This window comes from Peromyscus eremicus, chromosome 12 (assembly GCF_949786415.1).
Source record: "Peromyscus eremicus chromosome 12, PerEre_H2_v1, whole genome shotgun sequence".
NCBI lineage: Eukaryota > Metazoa > Chordata > Mammalia > Rodentia > Cricetidae > Peromyscus > Peromyscus eremicus.
The window spans coordinates 4,610,309-4,629,116 of record NC_081428.1 but is presented as its reverse complement, the minus strand read 5'-3'; the positions used below and the strand labels follow the sequence as shown (position 1 = coordinate 4,629,116).

Here is an 18,808-nt window from a genome sequence, read left to right as displayed (position 1 = left end):
AAAGGCAGGCCTTTGCCTTTGAGGACAGCCAAGGCTACAAAGAGAAACCCTATCTCAAAAAAACGCCTTCCCCCAACAATTCTTTGAGAATATGTACATGTATGCAGTGTCTTTTGTTCATATCCACCCCTCTCTTCCCCTTTGTTCTTTTGAAGCAGGGTCTCTTCGCATGCTGGCCTCAAACTTACTCTGTAGTAAAGCTGACCTTGAGCTCTGATTCTCCTCCCTCTACTTCACAGGGTGGGTATAGGTGTGAGCTTTCACTCCTGGTTCCTGTTGGGACCAAGCCAATCCAAGGCCTTCTGAGAGATCCTGAAGAAAGGACAAAGGGAATACTGTGTCCTTGCCTAGGATCAGACTTGGCAAGGTCTGGTTTGGGGCTGGGGACATGGCCTCTAGGGAGTCAAGGTTTTGTGGGAACCCAACTTTTACCCCTGAAGGGCTGTGGCTCTTAGTCCCTGAGACATGGTATGCTGGTCTGTGACACACTTAAGATGTCCTGTGTTCCCTTTGCACAACCATACTTGATTAGTTCAGCTGACCTTGTCCCGTTTTCCCTGTAACAGTATATGGGATGCTGTGCTGCTTAATAAACTTGCTGGCATGAGCCGCCAGCTTTATTTTCTCATCCTGGCCCTCCTCTTTGACGTCTTGAAGTTTAGACCCTCCTTCCTGCAGGTTTCAGTCAGGTATATGTGAACATTTTCTAAAAGCTTTAAATAAAGCCAGGCAGTAGTGCACACCTTTAATCCCAGCACTCAGGAGGCAGAGGCAGGTGGATCTCTGTGAGTTCTGAGGTCAGCCTAGTCTACAGAGTAAGTTCAGGACAGCCAGGGCCACACAGAGAAATCCTGTCTCGAAAAACAAACAAATTTTAAATGATATTTATACATAGCACTTGACAACTTTGATTCAGTAATGTGTCAGTATCTATGTAGATCAGCACATTTTTCACTGGTCTTAGTGTCATTGAGTGTCACTGCTCTAGAAGTGGTAGGACCTAGGAGAAGGGAGAGATAAATGAAGAGACGAAAGTCTCATGCAATAGCCAACTTTATTCAGAGCCTCAGACAGTTTATATTCTGAGGGTTAGTACGCCTTTAACCCCAGCATTCAGGAGGCAGAGGCAGGTGGATCTCTGAGTTCGAGGACAGCCAGAGCTACACAGAAAAACCCTGTCTCAAAGAAACAAAAAGTTCTCATGAGTTCACGGTGTATACAATCCCAAGGACAAGCCACACAGGGCAAAAACATTTTCTGTAGAGGCAAACATATAAAGGGTAGTTTAAACATTTAATTGAATAACAGCAGCAAGCAGTAGTGAATAATCTGAAGTCAACTCACTCCTCTCCCTGCAATGGGGAGAACCATGAAAGCACATGCCAAAAACAGTTTCTCCTGAAGAAACTGAAGTCACAAGACTCGTGTTTAAGTGTTCTCACAAGCGTGAAGAATTTTCCTCACACGGCTCCATTCCTGAATTGTGTTCTGACAATTGAGTTTGTTTTGGAGAAAGATCTCACTGGGTAGCCACAAAGTGGAGATCCTCCTGCTTGGGCTCTGAGTGTTGGAGTTTATAGGTGTGCTGGTGCACACCCGAAATGCTCCTCAAGGAGGTAGAAGCAGGAGAAGTACGTGTTCAAAGCTGTCTTTAGCTATATGTTGAGTTCTAGGTAGCTTGTTGATTTAGAAATGTATTATATAGAAATGATAGGATAAAAAGTAGATTATTGAATCTACTCTAAAAAATAGAAATGATAGGATAAAAGGGTATTGAATCTACTCTGAAAAGAAAAAAAGAGGATATAGATATGATAAAAAGTAGGTTATTGAATTTACTAAAAAAAAGTATAGAAATAATAGGATAAGCCGGGCAGTGGTGGCACATGGATTTAATCCCAGCACTTGAGAGGCAGAGCCAGGTGGATCTCTGTGAGTTTGAGGCCAGCCTGGTCTACAGAGTGAGTTCCAGAACAGGCTCCAAAACTACAGAGAAACCCTGTCTTGAAAAACAACAAAAAAACAAAAACAAAAAATAATAGGATAAAAGGTAGATTATTCAACCTACTCTAAAAAGCAAAGGGGGAGGATATAGATAGAAGATAAAAAGGTAGACTATTGAATTTACTTTTAAAAAGCAACTACTAGTTTTACATATTTTTTATTGGATTGGGTTTTTGTATATTGTATACAAATTTTGTATATTGATACAAATTTGAGGTAAATTGTTAGAATATACTGTACATACACTTCTAATCTTGTTCAGGTATTGGGGAATCACATGCCTTTAATCCCAGGAAGTGATGCCTGGGCAGAGAAAGCTATATAAGGCGTGAGGAGACAGGAGCTAGAGGCTTTTCAGGCTGAGGAGTCCTAGAGGTGAGATGTGGCAGTGGCTTGTTCTTTGTCTCTCTGATCTTTTAGCATTATCTGGATCCGGGATTTTTATTAAAAGACCATTTTTAGAAATTCGTATTGCAGTTTGTGCTATTTTGAGACCCTGTCTCAAAAAAAATTCTTTTGAAATCAGAATAACTAATGTCATTTCGTGTTGTTTTCATTGCTTGATACTTGAGTAGAACCCAGGCCCTCCTACATGTTCAGTGCATACCTTTTTCATGAACTCTACCCCACCTCTATAGTCTGTGTCGCTTTAGTGAGGAGTTAAGGCGTTCGTTACCACATTCATATCTGAGTAATACTGAATACATCTATGAATAAGTCTTTGGAAAAGACAGATTTTGCTTTGTTTCTCTCCAGGCTTACTGCAGTATTTTATACCTAAAGCCACGAATGCAGATCATCCTGCGTGGACAGAAAGTGAAGACACAGCTGGTCTCCAAGAGCCTTGCCTACATTGAACGTGATGTGTACCGGCCTAAATTTCTAGTATCCTTCATGTCTGAGGCTGTGCAGACAGAGGGACACACATTCAGTCAGTTGTTCTTTCCCTCTCTGTTCCTGGGACGTTAAGGAGTTAACGTTCATTTGTGTGTTCGTAAGTGGGTGCATGGAGATGAGCACGGCTTGCAGGAGCCCTCCTCTTTCACCGTGGGTCCCAGGGGTGGAAGTCCGTTTGTTTGCCAGGCTTGTGGCCAGCGTCCTACCTGCTGCTCCATCTCACGAGCCCTCCCCACAGCAGTCTGGTCTCCAGATTTGCTTTCTTTGGGACTTACTTATTTTTAATAGATTTATATATTTTCATTTTATATGTATGAATGTGTTGCCTGCGTGTATGTATATCACGCGGTGCCTGGTGCTCAAGGAGGCCAGTGGCGTATGAGATCCCCTGGGACTGAGACTGCTGTAAGGCGCCATGTAGATGCTGAGACTCAAACTTGCATCTCATGGAAGGAGACCCGTCTATGCAGTCCCTGTGTGTCGGGGTTTATTAGTATACAGAAAGAGTCATGCAAGGGAATGAAGTGTTGTGCTCAGAATTTTCCTTAATATTTCAAGACTAGAACAGTGAGAATTACTTTTGGGTTCAACTGCAGAAATAAAGATCATTATGGGATAATGATGTATCACAAAAATAGACTCATCAAGGCTTATGAAAAAGTGGGATGTCAGTTAAAGGTAAGGTTTATATTTGAAAAAAAATGATTTTAGCAAAAGAGTAATTTATTTTCTGCTCATGACTTTTTAGGTGTCAGTCTTTTTGGAGGTGGGAAGGGGTGTTTGCTTTCTGACAGGGTCCCTCTATGTGTCCCTGGCTGTCCTGAAATTCATTGTGTAGACCAGGCTGCCCTTGAACTCACAGAGATCCACCAGCCTCTGCCTCCCGAGTGCGGGGATTAAAGGTGCATGCACCACACCTGGCTGGATATCAGTCTTTTAAAGTAACATTAGCCTGTCATTGGCCGTGGTCACTTGTCATTTGGTTCTCCATCCTACAAGAGGAGACGGAGTATTTACTTTATCTTACAGATTTGGAGATGGGGACTAGTAAGTAGTTGCCCCAGACTTAGGGAGTGTGGTTCTTAGACGCAGAGGTACATCTCTGTGCTGAGTTGTTTGGAGGGAAGTTTGGGTGTTTTGTCTTTTGTGTGTGTGTGACCATCTCACTATGTATCACAGGCTGGTCTCAAACTGAGCTAGCATGACTCCTGTAGATGCCAGTCTCTCAACTGCCTTTGGATGTGGGTCACGTGATTAATGAAATGAATTTGATTGGTGTTTGTTTGTTTGTTTAACTTGGCTGTTTCTGTTGGTGTTTATGGAACCAGCCTAAAAAGCAGTAGCTGATAGGTTAGAACTGCCCTCCTCCCATGTGAGGCCACAGGTTAGGCTTGGTACCAGGGGCCTGTTCCCCGAGCCATTTTTCTGGCCCTGGAATTACTGCCCTTTTAAGTAACTTTCATTGTTGTAATATTAGTTTAGGTTTTTTGTCATAACCTACCATGTAGTTTGTTCTGCATACATCAGAGCATCTGTATTTTCTAGTATTGGGTGATAATCATGAGCACACATGGCCCTGTTAAAGGTAAGGACTTAGATAAGGACTCTCGAGGCACAGGGGCCGTGTTAACCTGTGTGCCCTTCCAGCTTTGCATGGGCTGCTGAAGTGAGCACGAGTGAAGGGTTCAGGCACGCTTTCTCTTTGTCCCCAAGTATATTGGTTTCATTCTTTTCAACTTATTCGAAGTTCCTGTAGAATGTATTATACATTCTGACAGCATCGTAGTGTGGGTTCGTTTAGACTGCTGTTTGTACCAGGTGTAAGAAGGAGACATGAACTACAAGCTGCAGGTGCCTGTGGTACAGTGGTTTACAGGTGGCAGGATGAGGGGCTGCTGGTGTGGGTGCTCCGACACCAGGACTGTGCTCACCCGTGGCTGTGCTTGTGAAAGTCCCTGCACTGAATTCCGTGTGGTCCTTTCCTTTGGTTAGTTTGCTCACAGTTCTCATCTAGACGGACACCTGCCAGGAGTGGGTGTGGAAGAAGCTCTAATATATCCAGGAATTAACTTAATAAAAAACACTAAGCACTTACCAGGAAATTTCAGGGGAGTCATATAAAGTATAAGAAAGCAGTTTATGATGTAAATCTTTGTTGAAGGATATAGTAAACATGTGTTATGTCTGAAATGCTGTTTCATTATATTTCAGGCAAACAACATGGGCGTTGGAGTGGTTGGAATTATAGAATGTAATTTCCTTAAGCCAACTCATAATAAGCAAGATTTTGACTATACTAATGAGTACAGGTATGTTGCCCATTTATATACTAATGTTCTGAGGAAACATGTTCCTGAGATGGCTGGAATATTCACCCCTTTAGCCAGAGAACATATTTGAGATGGGGTAGACCTGTCTAGACTGGCCTTGAACTAGCTATGTAGTCTACTCTGCCTTGAACTTCTGACAGTCCTTCCTACACCTCCCAAGTGCTGCAATTACAGGTAGGTACCCCAATACCCACAGGCAGAGATTTGCTCTATTTTCTGTATCATGTTGAGATATAGAATTGTATATTCTGCTCATGGTGGGATAGATGACAAATTCTGAGATGGAAGAGAAGACCAGCCCCTTTTCTATATGAGTTACTCACCGTTTTAAAGTTCTGTAGTGTAGGGCTTCTCTCCTTTTTATTTTCTAAATGTATACATATGTGTGTCTGTGTGGATCTGTGAACATGTGAATGCAGATGTCCACAGAGTCCAAAAGAAGGTTGGATCCCTTGGAGCTGAAGTTATAGGAGGTTGTAAGCCACCTGATTTCGGTACTGGGAACCGAACTCAGGTCATCTGCAAGAGCAGTAAGCTCTCTTACCCTTTGAACCATCTCTCCAGCCCCATACATTTTCTTTCTGGATGTCTTTTTATTTGCTATGACCAAAGCAATTTATAAAAGAAAGCATTTAATTTGGGGCTTACAGTTCAGAAGTTAAATCCATGACCATCACAAATGAGAGCATGATGGCAAGTAAGCATAGCACTGGAGCAGTGACTAAGCTTCACCTTTGCCCACAAGCACAGGGCAGAGAAGAAAGCTAACTGGGAAATGGTGTGAGCTTTGGAAACCTCAAAGCTCACCCACCAGTGACACACCTCCTCCAAGGCCACGTTTTTCTAATCCTTCCCAAATAATCCACCAACTTAGGAACCAAGTATTCAAACATAAGAGCCTAGGAGAGCTGTTCTCATTCAGTCCACCACAGTCCACTCCCTGGCCCAGGTAGGGTCATAGCTATAATGCAAAGTTCATTTAGTCCACCTGTTGCTGGAGAACTTTTCTCCAGCTCCCGCCACCAAGTCCCTCCAGTCCCAGAGCCCACTTATAAAATAAACACACAAACTCTTACATTATTTAAACTGCTTGGCCATTAGCGTAGGCCTGTCATTGTCTAGCTCTTTCTCTTATATTTAGCCCATTTCTATTAATCTTTACTTTGCCTCATGGCTCATGGCTTACTGGTACCTTACATCTTCCTTGTCCTGGCAGTGGCTCCAGCCAGTCTCTCTCCTCCCTTCCTGTTCCCTCAATTCTCTTCTCTGTTAGTCCCGTCTATACTTCCTGTCTGGCTATTGGCCAATCAGAGTTTATTTACATATAGCGATATCCACAGCACTTCCCCTTTTCTTCTTTTTTTTAAAAAGGAAGGTTTTAACTTTAACATAGTAAAATTACATATAACAAAACAATTATCAAGCAAGAATTACAGTTACAATATTAAAGAAGAGATCCTATCTATCTTATATTTGTGAGTTTAAGGTTTTATATCTAACTTATCTTTTATCATAACTAAGGAAAATTGTAAGTATCTAGTCTTTAACCACATTAAAGACCTCAGAAGGATATAACACTGCCTGAGAAATGGGAGAAGGATGCAAGCAACTTTTGGGAGTCTTGCAGGGTAGACAGAGACAGCTGAGCCTGGACAGTCATCCAAAGTTTTCTTGTAAAGTTGGGGCATCTGTCTTCAGCCCACAGGCCTAGAGTCTCTTATTCACTTTTTTCTGTGTCTTGTAGAATGTCTGGCAGTTTTCTCTGCAAAGCAGGAACCTGAAGGACCATTTTGTCAAGCAAAGTTCAGTGGTCACCTTTCTATGGGTCCTGCATGTCCAGTTGATCAAGCAGTCCAGGCAAGAACAGTTTCTTGCCCAAATGGCCATTTTTGTCAAGGTGAAGATAAACTCCATATGGAGTGTCTTCGATGCCCATCCTCCTCTCTGAAGTAAATCGGTGCTGTCAGGAGCAGACATGTCTCACTGTCCAAAAAGTCTAAATTTTTAAAACATTTTAAATGCCATATTCTGTAGGTCTTTGAAGTGTTTGAAGACTACCTATCTATCTGCAATATATCTATGTATACCTAGAAGACTTAACTAACATGGCTACAAATATTATCATAGATGACTAACTATTAATCTATTTTTTAATTATCCATTACAATTTTAAATGAGTTACATAAACATAATACCTCAAACAAGAATAGAAATATATATACAGTATAACAAAATTAAGTTTAAATTTGTATCAATAAATTAAAATCTGTAGCAATGTAAAACATTTTAAACAAGTTGTTACTCTTTAAAAGTAGGTTCATTAATCTACCCTTTCATCCTATCATATCTAAACTATCCCCCTTTTTTTTTTTTGAAAGAGATTGTATTTATAATCAACCTGCTTTAAATAAAAATATTGGTTTTTCTCTGTCCCACACCAGAGGGCTCTTCTGATTTGGGACACAAGAATCTCTTAACCATTTTTTTTTTTTTTTTTTTTTGAGCAATATGTCTGGGTTTAGAGGGGGAGTGAGCCAATTCCATCTCTAAAGCCAGCTTGGTATATTTTGGAATTTGGGCGTAGCTTCTCTTACTACTTCCTGCTGGAGGGGGGCGCTGTATCTTATGGGGACACAAAGAAAATTTTAGGATCATGGAGTAGTCCGTGAGGCTGTATCGTCTGAGCCAGTTGCCTTGAAACCATTCTGAATGTTGAATCATCTAGGCCATGGTGTCACTGGAGACCTTTCAGGGGGTCTTGGCTGGTCAAACCTGATGTATCTTAATCTGGAACAAATCCATAGTCTCTGGCTTTCTGTGGAAACAAAAGCAGAGACTCTTTTCCAAAGCAACATATCCTTATATCCAAATTTTGAAGTCAAGGTACCTTTAAAATACACATTTTGGCATAACTCAACAGCTTTTACAATCAAATGTTTTTCTGCAGTTACGAATATCAAAGAGAACATAATCCAGATTCTCTGTGTGGTAGCCATCTTTACGTGGCTTATTTTTTTATATTAGCTTGAGCCTATTCTTTTTAAACTGCAGCCTTCTAAGCCTGAAATGGCGCAGTGGCTGCTGGCTCCGCCCACTTCAGCTTCCCAACATGGTGGTGGTCCGCTTTCCGCCAGCTCTGGGAGCCGTAACTCTCAGAAATAGTGGGTCTACGCTTTTACCAAAGTAGCGTGTAGCCCAGAAACCTCTTTTTTTGTTTTGTACTAGCAAAGGCTAAATCCACCACACAGCTTAATGTGCCACTTGCAGAGGCCTCATTCCCACCATACTGTAGGTCGAGAGCGCACACTAGGAACCCACAAGTAACTCAAACCGGCAGCTGCTGCTCATTTGAGAGAGACAATTAGGAAGCTGTTTTTAGCTCTGTTTTAGAATCTTTTTTCTAAGTTTTTAGGTGGAAACTCTTGCCACCACGTTGGACGCCATTTGTTGCTGGAGAACTTTTCTCCAGCTCCCGCCACCAAGTCCCGCCAGTCCCAGAGCCCACTTATAAAATAAACACACAAACTCTTACATTATTTAAACTGCTTGGCCATTAGCGTAGGCCTGTCATTGTCTAGCTCTTACTCTTATATTTAGCCCATTTCTATTAATCTTTACTTTGCCTCATGGCTCATGGCTTACTGGTACCTTACATCTTCCTTGTCCTGGCAGCGGCTCCAGCCAGTCTCTCTCCTCCCTTCCTGTTCCCTCAATTCTCTTCTCTGTTAGTCCCGCCTATACTTCCTGTCTGGCTATTGGCCAATCAGAGTTTATTTACATATAGCGATATCCACAGCATCCACCTTCAAAAGTCCCTGTAGTCTTTCACAGTCTCAGCACAGGTCAAAAGTTCAGAGTCTCTTCTGAGACTCAGGCAATCTTTTAAAAACCCCTGGAAAATAAGAAAAAGCAAACTGTGTTCTTCCACAAAATATAGGTTGTCATTCAAACGCAAGGAGTAAGGAAGGGCGTGGAGAAGAAGTAAATACTGGACCAAAACAAGATCCAAACCTATCTTGGCAAACTTCAATGTCTGATGTCAAAAGGCTTAGATAGCTTTTCTCTTTCAGCGGTTTGTTTGTTTTTGAGAAGGAGCTTCTCTCTGTAGTCCTTGCTGTCCTGGAGCTTGTTGTGTAGAGCAGGCTGTCCTCGAACTCACAAAGATCCTCTTGCCTCTACTGGAATTAGAGGCTTTGTTGACTGCAACACACTTCTCCCTCTCCGGCTGGTTCCACACCCTGTCTGCACTCTCCATGGCAGACACCCCACAGCTGGCCCCTCTAACATCCTAGGGTCTCCAGCACAATCCAGACTTCACTTGGACAGCTTCATACAGTGTCCTCTTCGTGCCTCCATACAGGGACTTCCCACAATACAGCTGGTTTCAATAGCTTTCCTTAACTGAGGAAGAAGTTTGCACAGCTCCTTCACTCCACTTTGCCTCTGCTTCCTGCTTGGGATGGAGACTGACCCCTCCCTGAAATTCATTTGCATAAGTGTGGTGATATTGTGTCCCCTAATATATTGTGCACCCTAATAAACTTATCTGGGGCCAGAGAACAGAACAGCCACTAGCTAGACATAGAGGCCAGAAAATGGTGGCGCACACACACATACCTTTAACCTTTCAGAATTTACACCAATAGCTGGCACCGAGTTTTTTATTAATTAGACCCTTTAAGATTCATGTTACACGTAAGTTTTCCTTTGTTGCTTCTTTTTAGGAACAGACAATTCCTAGGCCTTTTCATTATACAAGTTGGAAGTTTAGCTGGTTGGTATCTGCATAAGAATAATTGCTAAACCTGGTGGTGGTTGCTTGCGCCTTTAATCCCAGCACTCTGGAGGCAGAATTTCTGTGAGTCCAGCCTGGTCTACAAAGTGAGTTCCAGGACAGGCTCCAAAGCCTGTCTAGAAAAACGAGGAAAAAAATAACCGATAAGCTGGGCATAGTAGCACATATTTGTAGTCCTAGCAGTGGGGAGGCAGAGGCAGGCAGATTTCTGTGAGTTCCAGGACAGCCTGGTCTACATAGTGATTTCTAAGTCACAGAGACACAGAGAACCTGTCTCAAAAAAACAAAACAAACAAACAAACAAAATAGTCACTAATAACCATGTTAATGTTAGGCTATCTTGAAATCTCCCCTGCCAACAAAATTATTCTGAAGATTTTCAATTTAGCCTCAGGCATATTCTTAGGACAAGGGCAAAAACCACCCAGATTCTTGGCCCAATTATTAAATGAATGATCACTAGCCCAGCTGTAACATTGTTTCCTTCTGTATCCTCTTGAGCTGCACCCCAGTAGTCCATATTGCTCTCAGCCTTGCTGGGCACAGCTGGGGCACAGCTGGGAGCATTTGCCTTCAGACCAGAAGTTCAGTAACAGTGAAGACACAAAAATGCTTCAGCATAAAATAAGCACAGAGTCCTCACTGTCCCGGACTGGATTTGGAGCGGAAAGCATGCCGACAGTGGGCACACCAGCAAGTGTTGTTGGAGACCAGTAGTCTGTAAGATACAGTGAGACTGGGGGATGCCAGCAAGTGTCCGTGTCAGTGGTCACAGTAAGAAGTGGTGCAGACCTGTAATCCCCGTGCTGAAGAGGCTAAGGCAAGAGAGCCTGTGAGCTAAGGCAGCTTAGAGACTGAGGCCCTGACGGGAGTTGACTGGGAAAAGCACTTGCTGCCACGTCTGCTGCTCTGAGTTTGATTTCTGGGATCTACACGGTAGCTGGAGAGAACCAACTCCTCCAAGTTGTCTGACCTCTAAAGGGCGTCATGGTACACACACACACACACCAGTAAGTAAATGTAATAAAAATTTAAGAATTAGGGTCTGTCTCCAAAAAAGACCATTAAGAGGGTAACAGAACTTATTTTCACAGACTTAGAAAATAAAATATTTCTATTACTTATTTTCTAAGTGCAAACATTTAAGGAAGATGTGTTATGAATCTCACAAACTCTTTGAAAGCTATTATGAAAGTACATAGCCTTGATAATAAACCCAGGCACATTGTGAAAAGAAGGTTATATGGACCCGTTACTGTTACTGATTTAAAATAGTAGCAAATACTATTAAAACCAAAGGGGCTATATTCTGAGAAATTACTGGTAAAAATTGTTTTATGTTTATTTATTTTGAGCATCTGTGTGGTTCACAAGGAAGTTAGTAAGTTCAGGGAGTCAGCTATCTACCACCATACACCCTGAGGGGCCATCAGGGTCAGTGACAAACACTTCTGTTTAATGTCAGGACCCTGATGGGTAGTTTCAATATTGAAAAAACAGCATCATTGATCACATTGATTGAAAAAAACCAAAAATACCAGGTGTCTTCATATCCATGGAGAAGTGTACTTGATTAAGTTCAGTACCCGTTTGTGAACTTTTTGGGGTTGGGGGGGGTTTTTTGGCTTGTTTGTATGTTTTATGTGCTCTTCATTAAGTTCAGTACCCGTTTGTGAACTTTTCTTGTTTTGGGTTTTTTGGCTTGTTTTCATGTTTATTTTATGTGTGGGGTGTTTTGCCTGCATCTGTAACTATGGACCATTCGTATGTCTAATGCCTGTGGAAGCCGGAAGGTGGCTTTGGAGCCCCTGGAACTGGAGTTAGGGATGGTTATGAGCTACCGTGTGGGTGCTGAGACTCAAACCTGGGTCCTGTTGAAGAATAGCCAGTGTTCTAACCACTGAGATATCCCTCCAGCCTCAAGTTTGTTTGAGACAGGGTCTCACTATGTAGCTCTGGCTGGCCTAGAACTTGCTATGCAGACGAGGCTGGCCTCAAACTCCAAGATCTGCCTGCCTTGGCCTCCTAAGTTGCTGGGATCTAAGGTGTATACCTTAACCAGCCCCCATTTGTGAGGTTTTTAAAGGAACCACTTATAACCAAGGGCATGCTAAGCCGAGGTAATTTATAAAGGAAGTGAGTAACATTTCTAATGGCAGCTTAGTGGTAGTTTCCTCTAAGAGCGAGAACGAATGGGAATATCAGCTGTTCACCATTGTTGCAGGGCAATAGCTGACATAATCCAAGGAAGGTAAATGAAGTGAAGGACTAGTGGCTGGCAAAATTGCTTGGTGGGGGGGGGTAGTGCTGGCTACGCAAGCCTGGCAACCCGAGTTTGATCCCTACTCCTGGAAGTGGTCCTCTGACTTCAACGTCTATACCCACACACACGTCGTACATTAATATAAGTCATTTAATTCAAATATTAAGAGACTGGAAAGAAAAATAACAATTAGCTGGGCTGGTGACTCACACCTATAATCCCAGTAATAGGGAAGCTGAGGCAGGGGCATTGAATGCAAGACTTCTCTGGTCTGCAGAATGAGGTGTGAGACTCTAGCTCAATAATAATAATAATAATAATAATAATAATAATAATAGTAATAGAGTAAGGGAAAAAATATCACCTTTATGAAGAGTCTGTTATCTGAGAGTACGGAGACATATAAATTAAGAATGGAATTGAAGGTGATTGATTTCTTGAAACACATGTGCGTTGGCGTCAGTACTTAATAAGCCTGTTTTATATTCTATCCAGTAAGTCCCTACAGAAGAAAGCACATGGACTAATTTTGAATGTTTATGAATTGTTGGTGTGTTTTTGTTTGTTTATTTGTTTTGAGTTGTTTTGTTTTGTTTTGAGACAGGGTTTCTCTGTTTCAGCCCTCACTAGCCCAGAACTCTTTGTAGACCAGGCTGGACTAGAACTCAGAAAGATGTGCTTGCCCAGTCCTGGGATTAAAGGCACGTACCACCATGCCCAGCTTTTTCATTGTTGGGATTTTCTTCTCTTCACAGTATTCCTTTAGTCGTTGCTAGATTGCACTAAACTTGTAGGAACTAAGAAGTCTATTTTAGTGGGATGATGGACAGATGGTCTAAAACTGGATGGCTTTTTATGCCTCTGAGCATTCAGTTTATTTCAGAGGTTATAGCGTAGTAGGAAAGTGATCGTCTCTAAAACTGTTGGTTTGTGGCAGTACTGGAAAGAGAACCCAAGGGCTCCAGCTTGCTGGGCAGGTGCTCTACCACTGATTCCATCTCAGTTAGGCAGGCTATTTATGTAGGACCAAAAACATTGGTAGCATAGACAAAAATTAAAACATGAAAAGGACCTGGTAGATGTTGACACATGTAGCAGGGTTGGCATTCTTAGATCCCTTGATAGCTGTGGAGATTATTGGCTCTTTTTGAAAACCAGTAGTCTATTAAGTAAAACTGTATATTAATATACATCCTTTGAAGACTTGTTCCCACTAAGAAGAAATGAATGTAGTTCAATAGCTTGAGTTATGTAAATGATGATTAAAATGATAGACAGGTGTGACTTTAGGAAGGAAGATGAGTTGTCATTAGGGCATCTATGTGTCGGTGATAGAAGCACTTCCTGAGGGATCAAAATAAAGCCTCCGGCTGGGCATTAAGTGGGAATAAGTTACATGGTGATAGTTCTCAGAAGCAGGGATAGGTGTTATCTTTGAGTTCATAGTCAGCCTGGTCTACATAGTGAATTTCTGGATGAAAAACTAGGAAAAAGAAAGAGAGAGAGAGAGAGAGAGAGAGAGGGAGGGAAGGAAGGAAGGAAGGAAGGAAAGAAAGAAAGAAAGAAAGAAAGAAAGAAAGAAAGAAAGAAAGAAAGAAAGAAAGAAAAAGCTGTGAAGCAGTGACTTTATTAGTTGGGATTGAAATGCAAGGGGCTTCTGGTTCTCTCGGTATATTGCTTTGCAGCTGTACTGGCTAGTTGTGTGTGAACTTGACACAAGCTAGAGTCATCAGAGAGGAGGGAGCCTCAGTTGAGGAAATGCCTCCATGAGACCCAGCTGTAAAGCATTATCTCAGTTAGTGATCAATGAGGGGAGGCCCAAGCCCATGGTGGTGGTGCCACCCCTGGGCTCCTGGTCCTGGGTTCTATAAGGAAGCAACTGGGCAAGCATGGGGAGCAAGCCAGTAAGCAGCACCCCTCCACGGCCTCTGCGTCAGCTCCTGCCTCCAGGTTCCAGCCCTGCTTGAGTTCCTGTCCTGACATAGTCCAGTGAAGGACTATGATCTGAAAGTATAGCCAAATAAACCTTTTCCTCCCCAACTTGCTTTTTGGTCATGGTGTTTTGTCGCAGCAACAGAAACCCCAACTAAGACAATAGCGTGCGTCTCAGCAGTGGTAGGTCCTAGTATCTATCCTACTGCTCTTTCTTCTGGGTGCTTCGTATCTATCCTACTGCTCTTTCTTCTGGGTGCTTCGTACGTATTAGATAAGTACACTGTTGCTGAGCTGTACCTCCAGTCCTCCCTATCCCTTTCCTTCACTTTTTGCGTACCCCCCCAGTAATCTAGGAATTTACAACAATCTTTACAGAAAGAAAGGTGGCATACTTGAATGTTTTTTATTAGTCATACAATTGGAGGTTTTTGTTTCTACTCACAATATTGTTATAATCATTGTTAGATTTTGTTTTATGTTTATGTTTTGTTTTATGTTTACTTTTTAAAAATTGATCTTGAATTGATGTTTTATTTTTTCTTGAATTAATGTTATGATTTATTTTTTTAAGGCTTACAATACTAGCATTAGGAGAAAAGCTGAATGATTACTGGAATGAAATGAAAGTGAAGAAAAATGCAGAATACCCTCTAAATTTGCCAGTCGAAGACATACAGTAAGTACTGAATGCTAGGTCCTTTTAAAGGTGATGGTGCTTCTGTGGCTTTGCACAAACGTAGGGCTCACACGAGAAAGTAAATAAACACACTCCACATTAGTGAGTAGATGTGTATTTATTTATTTATTTTATGTGTATGTGTGTTTTGCCTGCATGTATGTTTTTGTGCACCACTTGTATTCCTGGTTGGAGAGGGCGTTGAAGGACCTGGAACTGGAGAGGTTACTCAGTGTTAAGAGCTGTTCCAGAGGACCCAGCTTTGACTTCCAGCACCACCTACCTGCTGGTTCAGCAACAGTCTAACTCAGTCCCAGGGAATCCTACAGCCTCTTGTGGCCTCTCTGGGCACCAGGCACTCACCTGGTGCATAGATATACATGCAGGCAAAACTCTCACACACATAAAATGAAACAATAAAGTAAAAAAAAAAAGAAAAAGAATTGTACAGTATGATGCCTGGCATGTGCTCATTAGTACATGTAGCACATACTAATAATTCTACAAATGAGCAGTGAGTAAAATCCCTATGCAGTGATAGGCAACAATAGAAAGGTACTGGGCCTGTGCCTTTGTGAGCATGAAAGACCTTGCCAGGATTTGGAATCCTAGAAATCTTAGGGAACAAGGGTTATTAGGTTAGTTTGCTTTCTTAATTTTGTAAACATTGAGTTCATTTGAAGTTGTATGTTCATGAGGCCTTGTTTATACAGAATACCTGTTCTGCCTCTGAGCTTCACCCTGGGCCCATGCTGGGCAAGCATGTCAGTGAGCTGTAGTTCAGCTCTTGTGGCCTGCAACAAGGACCCACTAAGCTTACTTTGGCTTCGAATTTGCCTCCCAAGTGCTGGGATGAAAGGTGTGTGCCCCATGCTCTGCTTCTACCCACTGTTTAAAACTGTATTGAAAAGTTATTGGTGAGGGGCTAGAAATACCTCAGGCAATACAGTGCTTGCTGGCAAGTATGAGGATCTGAGTTTGATTCTAGAACCCAGGTGTGACAGCTGGGCATGGGAGCATGCACTTGTAATCCTTGCCTACATGGCCCACGAGAGAACTGCCTCAAAAAACTAGGGTGGATGGTGTTGCTAAAGAAAGACACTGCAGGTTGACCTCTGCCTTCCACAAGCACATGTGCACACACAAGCATACATGCACACAAACGTTCACAGCAAAGAAAATGTTATTGGTGAGTCAGCTCTGTGATCCAGCACTCAGTGATCAGAGAATAGAGGACGAAGAATTTGAAGCCAACTGGGCATGGTGACATACACCTTTAATTTCAGTATTCAGGAGGCTGAGGTAGGTGGATCTCTGAGTTGAGGCCACCCTGGTCTACAAAGTTTGAAGTCAGTCTGGAGTTGAAACCCTTAAGAAAGTCTTCTGTAAAATGTGTCTTCATAATTTTTTTAAAATTTTTTACCTAAGTATATGGTTGTTTTGCTTGCATGTCTGTGTAGCTCATGAGTGTCTGGTGTCCACCTCGCTGTTGGATGCCCTGGAACTGGAGTCCCAGATGGTTGTGAGTTACAAGTGTGTGCTGAGACTTATACTTGGGTCTCCTAGAAAGAAGCAAGTGCTCTTATCCAATGAGTTCTCTCTCTAGCTGGCTGTGTACACCTCTTCCTAAGACAACCTCCCTCCCCTCTCCCTCACTTTCCCCTTTGTCTTTCAAGACAAGGTTTCTCTAGGTAACCCTGGCTGTCCTGGAACTTGGTCTGTAGACCAGGCTGGCCTCAACTCAGATCTGCCTTCCTGTGCTGCCTACCAAGTGCTGGGGTTAAAAGTGTACACTATCACCACCTCCCACCCTCACTCCCCAAGACAGGGCCTCATTATAGCCCTGGGTGGCCTAGAACTTACTGACATTCTTCTGCCTTTCAAGCGCTAGGAGTAAAGAGACATTTGTTCTATTAAAATGATATGTGACCTTAACCTCTGCAAAGTTGCCAACTTTAAAAACTTCATTATACATTAAATACAGTTTGATCATACAGTTTTCAGGATTGGAGATAAGGAAATATTTAGTGTGGAAACAATGTAGAAAAGAAATGGAATACTTGAGTCCATAATTCCATTTTAATATTTTGTTTTTGTTTTGTTAAAGGAAGCGCCCTGATCAGACATGGGTTCAGTGTGATTCTTGTCTAAAGTGGCGAAAATTACCAGATGGAATAGATCAGCTTCCAGAAAAATGGTACTGCTACAATAACCCTGACCCACAGTTCAGGTACCAACCAGACCGCAGTGCCCTTTCTGAGAGGCAGACAGCACTGGGGGAGGGGGCGGGTGGGACTGCTGACGTGTGACTCTCCTGTCATCTTTGTTTTCTAGAAATTGTGACGTTCCAGAAGAACCTGAAGATGAGGACTTGGTCCATCCCACTTATGAGAAAACCTACAAAAAGACGTGAGTGTCGTAGAGTGTGGTGAGCAGTGATCCCGTGAAGAGCACTGGTGTGTGCAGTGTCGTAGAGTGTGGTGAGCAGTGATCCCGTGAAGAGCACTGGTGTGTGCAGTGTCGTAAAGTGTGGTGAGCAGTGATCCCCGTGAAGAGCACTGGTGTGTGCAGTGTCGTAGAGTGGTGAGCAGTGATCCCCGGGAAGAGCACTGGTGTGTGCAGTGTCGTAAAGTGTGGTGAGCAGTGATCCCCGTGAAGAGCACTGGTGTGTGCAGTGTCGTAGAGTGTGGTGAGCAGTGATCCCGTGAGGAGCACTGGTGTGTGCAGTGTCGTAGAGTGTGGTGAGCAGTGATCCCGTGAAGAGCACTGGTGTGTGCAGTGTCGTAGAGTGGTGAGCAGTGATCCCCGTGAAGAGCACTGGTGTGTGCAGTGTCGTAGAGTGGTGAGCAGTGATTCCCGTGAAGAGCACTGGTGTGTGCAGTGTCGTAGAGTGGTGAACAGTGATCCCCTGAAGAGCACTGGTGTGTGCAGTGTCGTAGAGTGGTGAGCAGTGATCCCCTGAAGAGCACTGGTGTGTGCAGTGTCGTAGAGTGTGGTGAGCAGTGATCCCGTGAAGAGCACTGGTGTGTGCAGTGTCGTAAAGTGTGGTGAGCAGTGATCCCCGTGAAGAGCACTGGTGTGTGCAGTGTCGTAGAGTGTGGTGAGCAGTGATCCCGTGAAGAGCACTGGTGTGTGCAGTGTCGTAGAGTGGTGAGCAGTGATCCCGTGAAGAGCACTGGTGTGTGCAGTGTCGTAGAGTGGTGAGCAGTGATCCCGTGAAGAGCACTGGTGTGTGCAGTGTCGTAGAGTGGTGAGCAGTGATCCCCTGAAGAGCACTGGTGTGTGCAGTGTCGTAGAGTGTGGTGAGCAGTGATCCCATGAAGAGCACTGGCAGTGCCGCTCTGTGTCAGCATGTGCTGTGAGGACCCAGGTTTGCTGGCTTCGCTGCACGTGCTCTGCTAAGTAGAATTTGGCCTTTGGGGCTGTGTTAGATGAGCTGGGCAGAAACACTCCTGTTAGGAGCCTCCGTCTTGACAGAAAAGGTGCCATGTACATTGACAATGAGAAGTTGATGAGCCTGGCCTAGAGAGATGGCTCGAGGTTAAAAAGCTATTCCCCAGAGGATGCAGATTTGACTCCTGGCACCCATGTGGGAGCTCGTAGCCACCTGACACTCCAGTCTTAGAGGACCCAGCATCCTCCTCCTGACCTCCTAGGGCAGTGCACACATGTGGTACGCAGGCAGAGATGCAGGCAGAACATACATACATTAAAACAGGTGAAGTCTGTCTGTAAAGGGCACAGTCCTGTGTTAGGAGCTCAAAGGAGAGTTCTTCTGGCCTGGCCAGGGACAGCAAGGATGGTATGGACCAGGAAGTTTCATGAAGGAGGTCACTTCTATAATCAGTCTTCACCGGGTGGTAAGAGTGTAGTACGTGGGTACAGTCAGTCATTTGTAGGGCTCAAGC

The 18,808-nt window shown here is 43.3% G+C and overlaps 1 protein-coding gene across 3 annotated transcripts in view; it reads left to right on the top strand.

Annotated features, from left to right (window-relative positions):
- Positions 1 to 18,808, top strand: part of Morc3 (MORC family CW-type zinc finger 3) — a 51,305-nt gene that overhangs the window by 17,739 nt on the left and 14,758 nt on the right. For all 3 annotated transcript variants that reach the window (XM_059277806.1, XM_059277807.1, XM_059277805.1), the window contains exons 7-12: positions 2,761 to 2,889; positions 3,460 to 3,579; positions 5,113 to 5,210; positions 14,796 to 14,900; positions 17,008 to 17,130; positions 17,235 to 17,309. In XM_059277806.1, the coding sequence (XP_059133789.1) occupies positions 2,761 to 2,889; positions 3,460 to 3,579; positions 5,113 to 5,210; positions 14,796 to 14,900; positions 17,008 to 17,130; positions 17,235 to 17,309 (650 nt within the window). The remainder of the gene's footprint in view (positions 1 to 2,760; positions 2,890 to 3,459; positions 3,580 to 5,112; positions 5,211 to 14,795; positions 14,901 to 17,007; positions 17,131 to 17,234; positions 17,310 to 18,808) is intronic.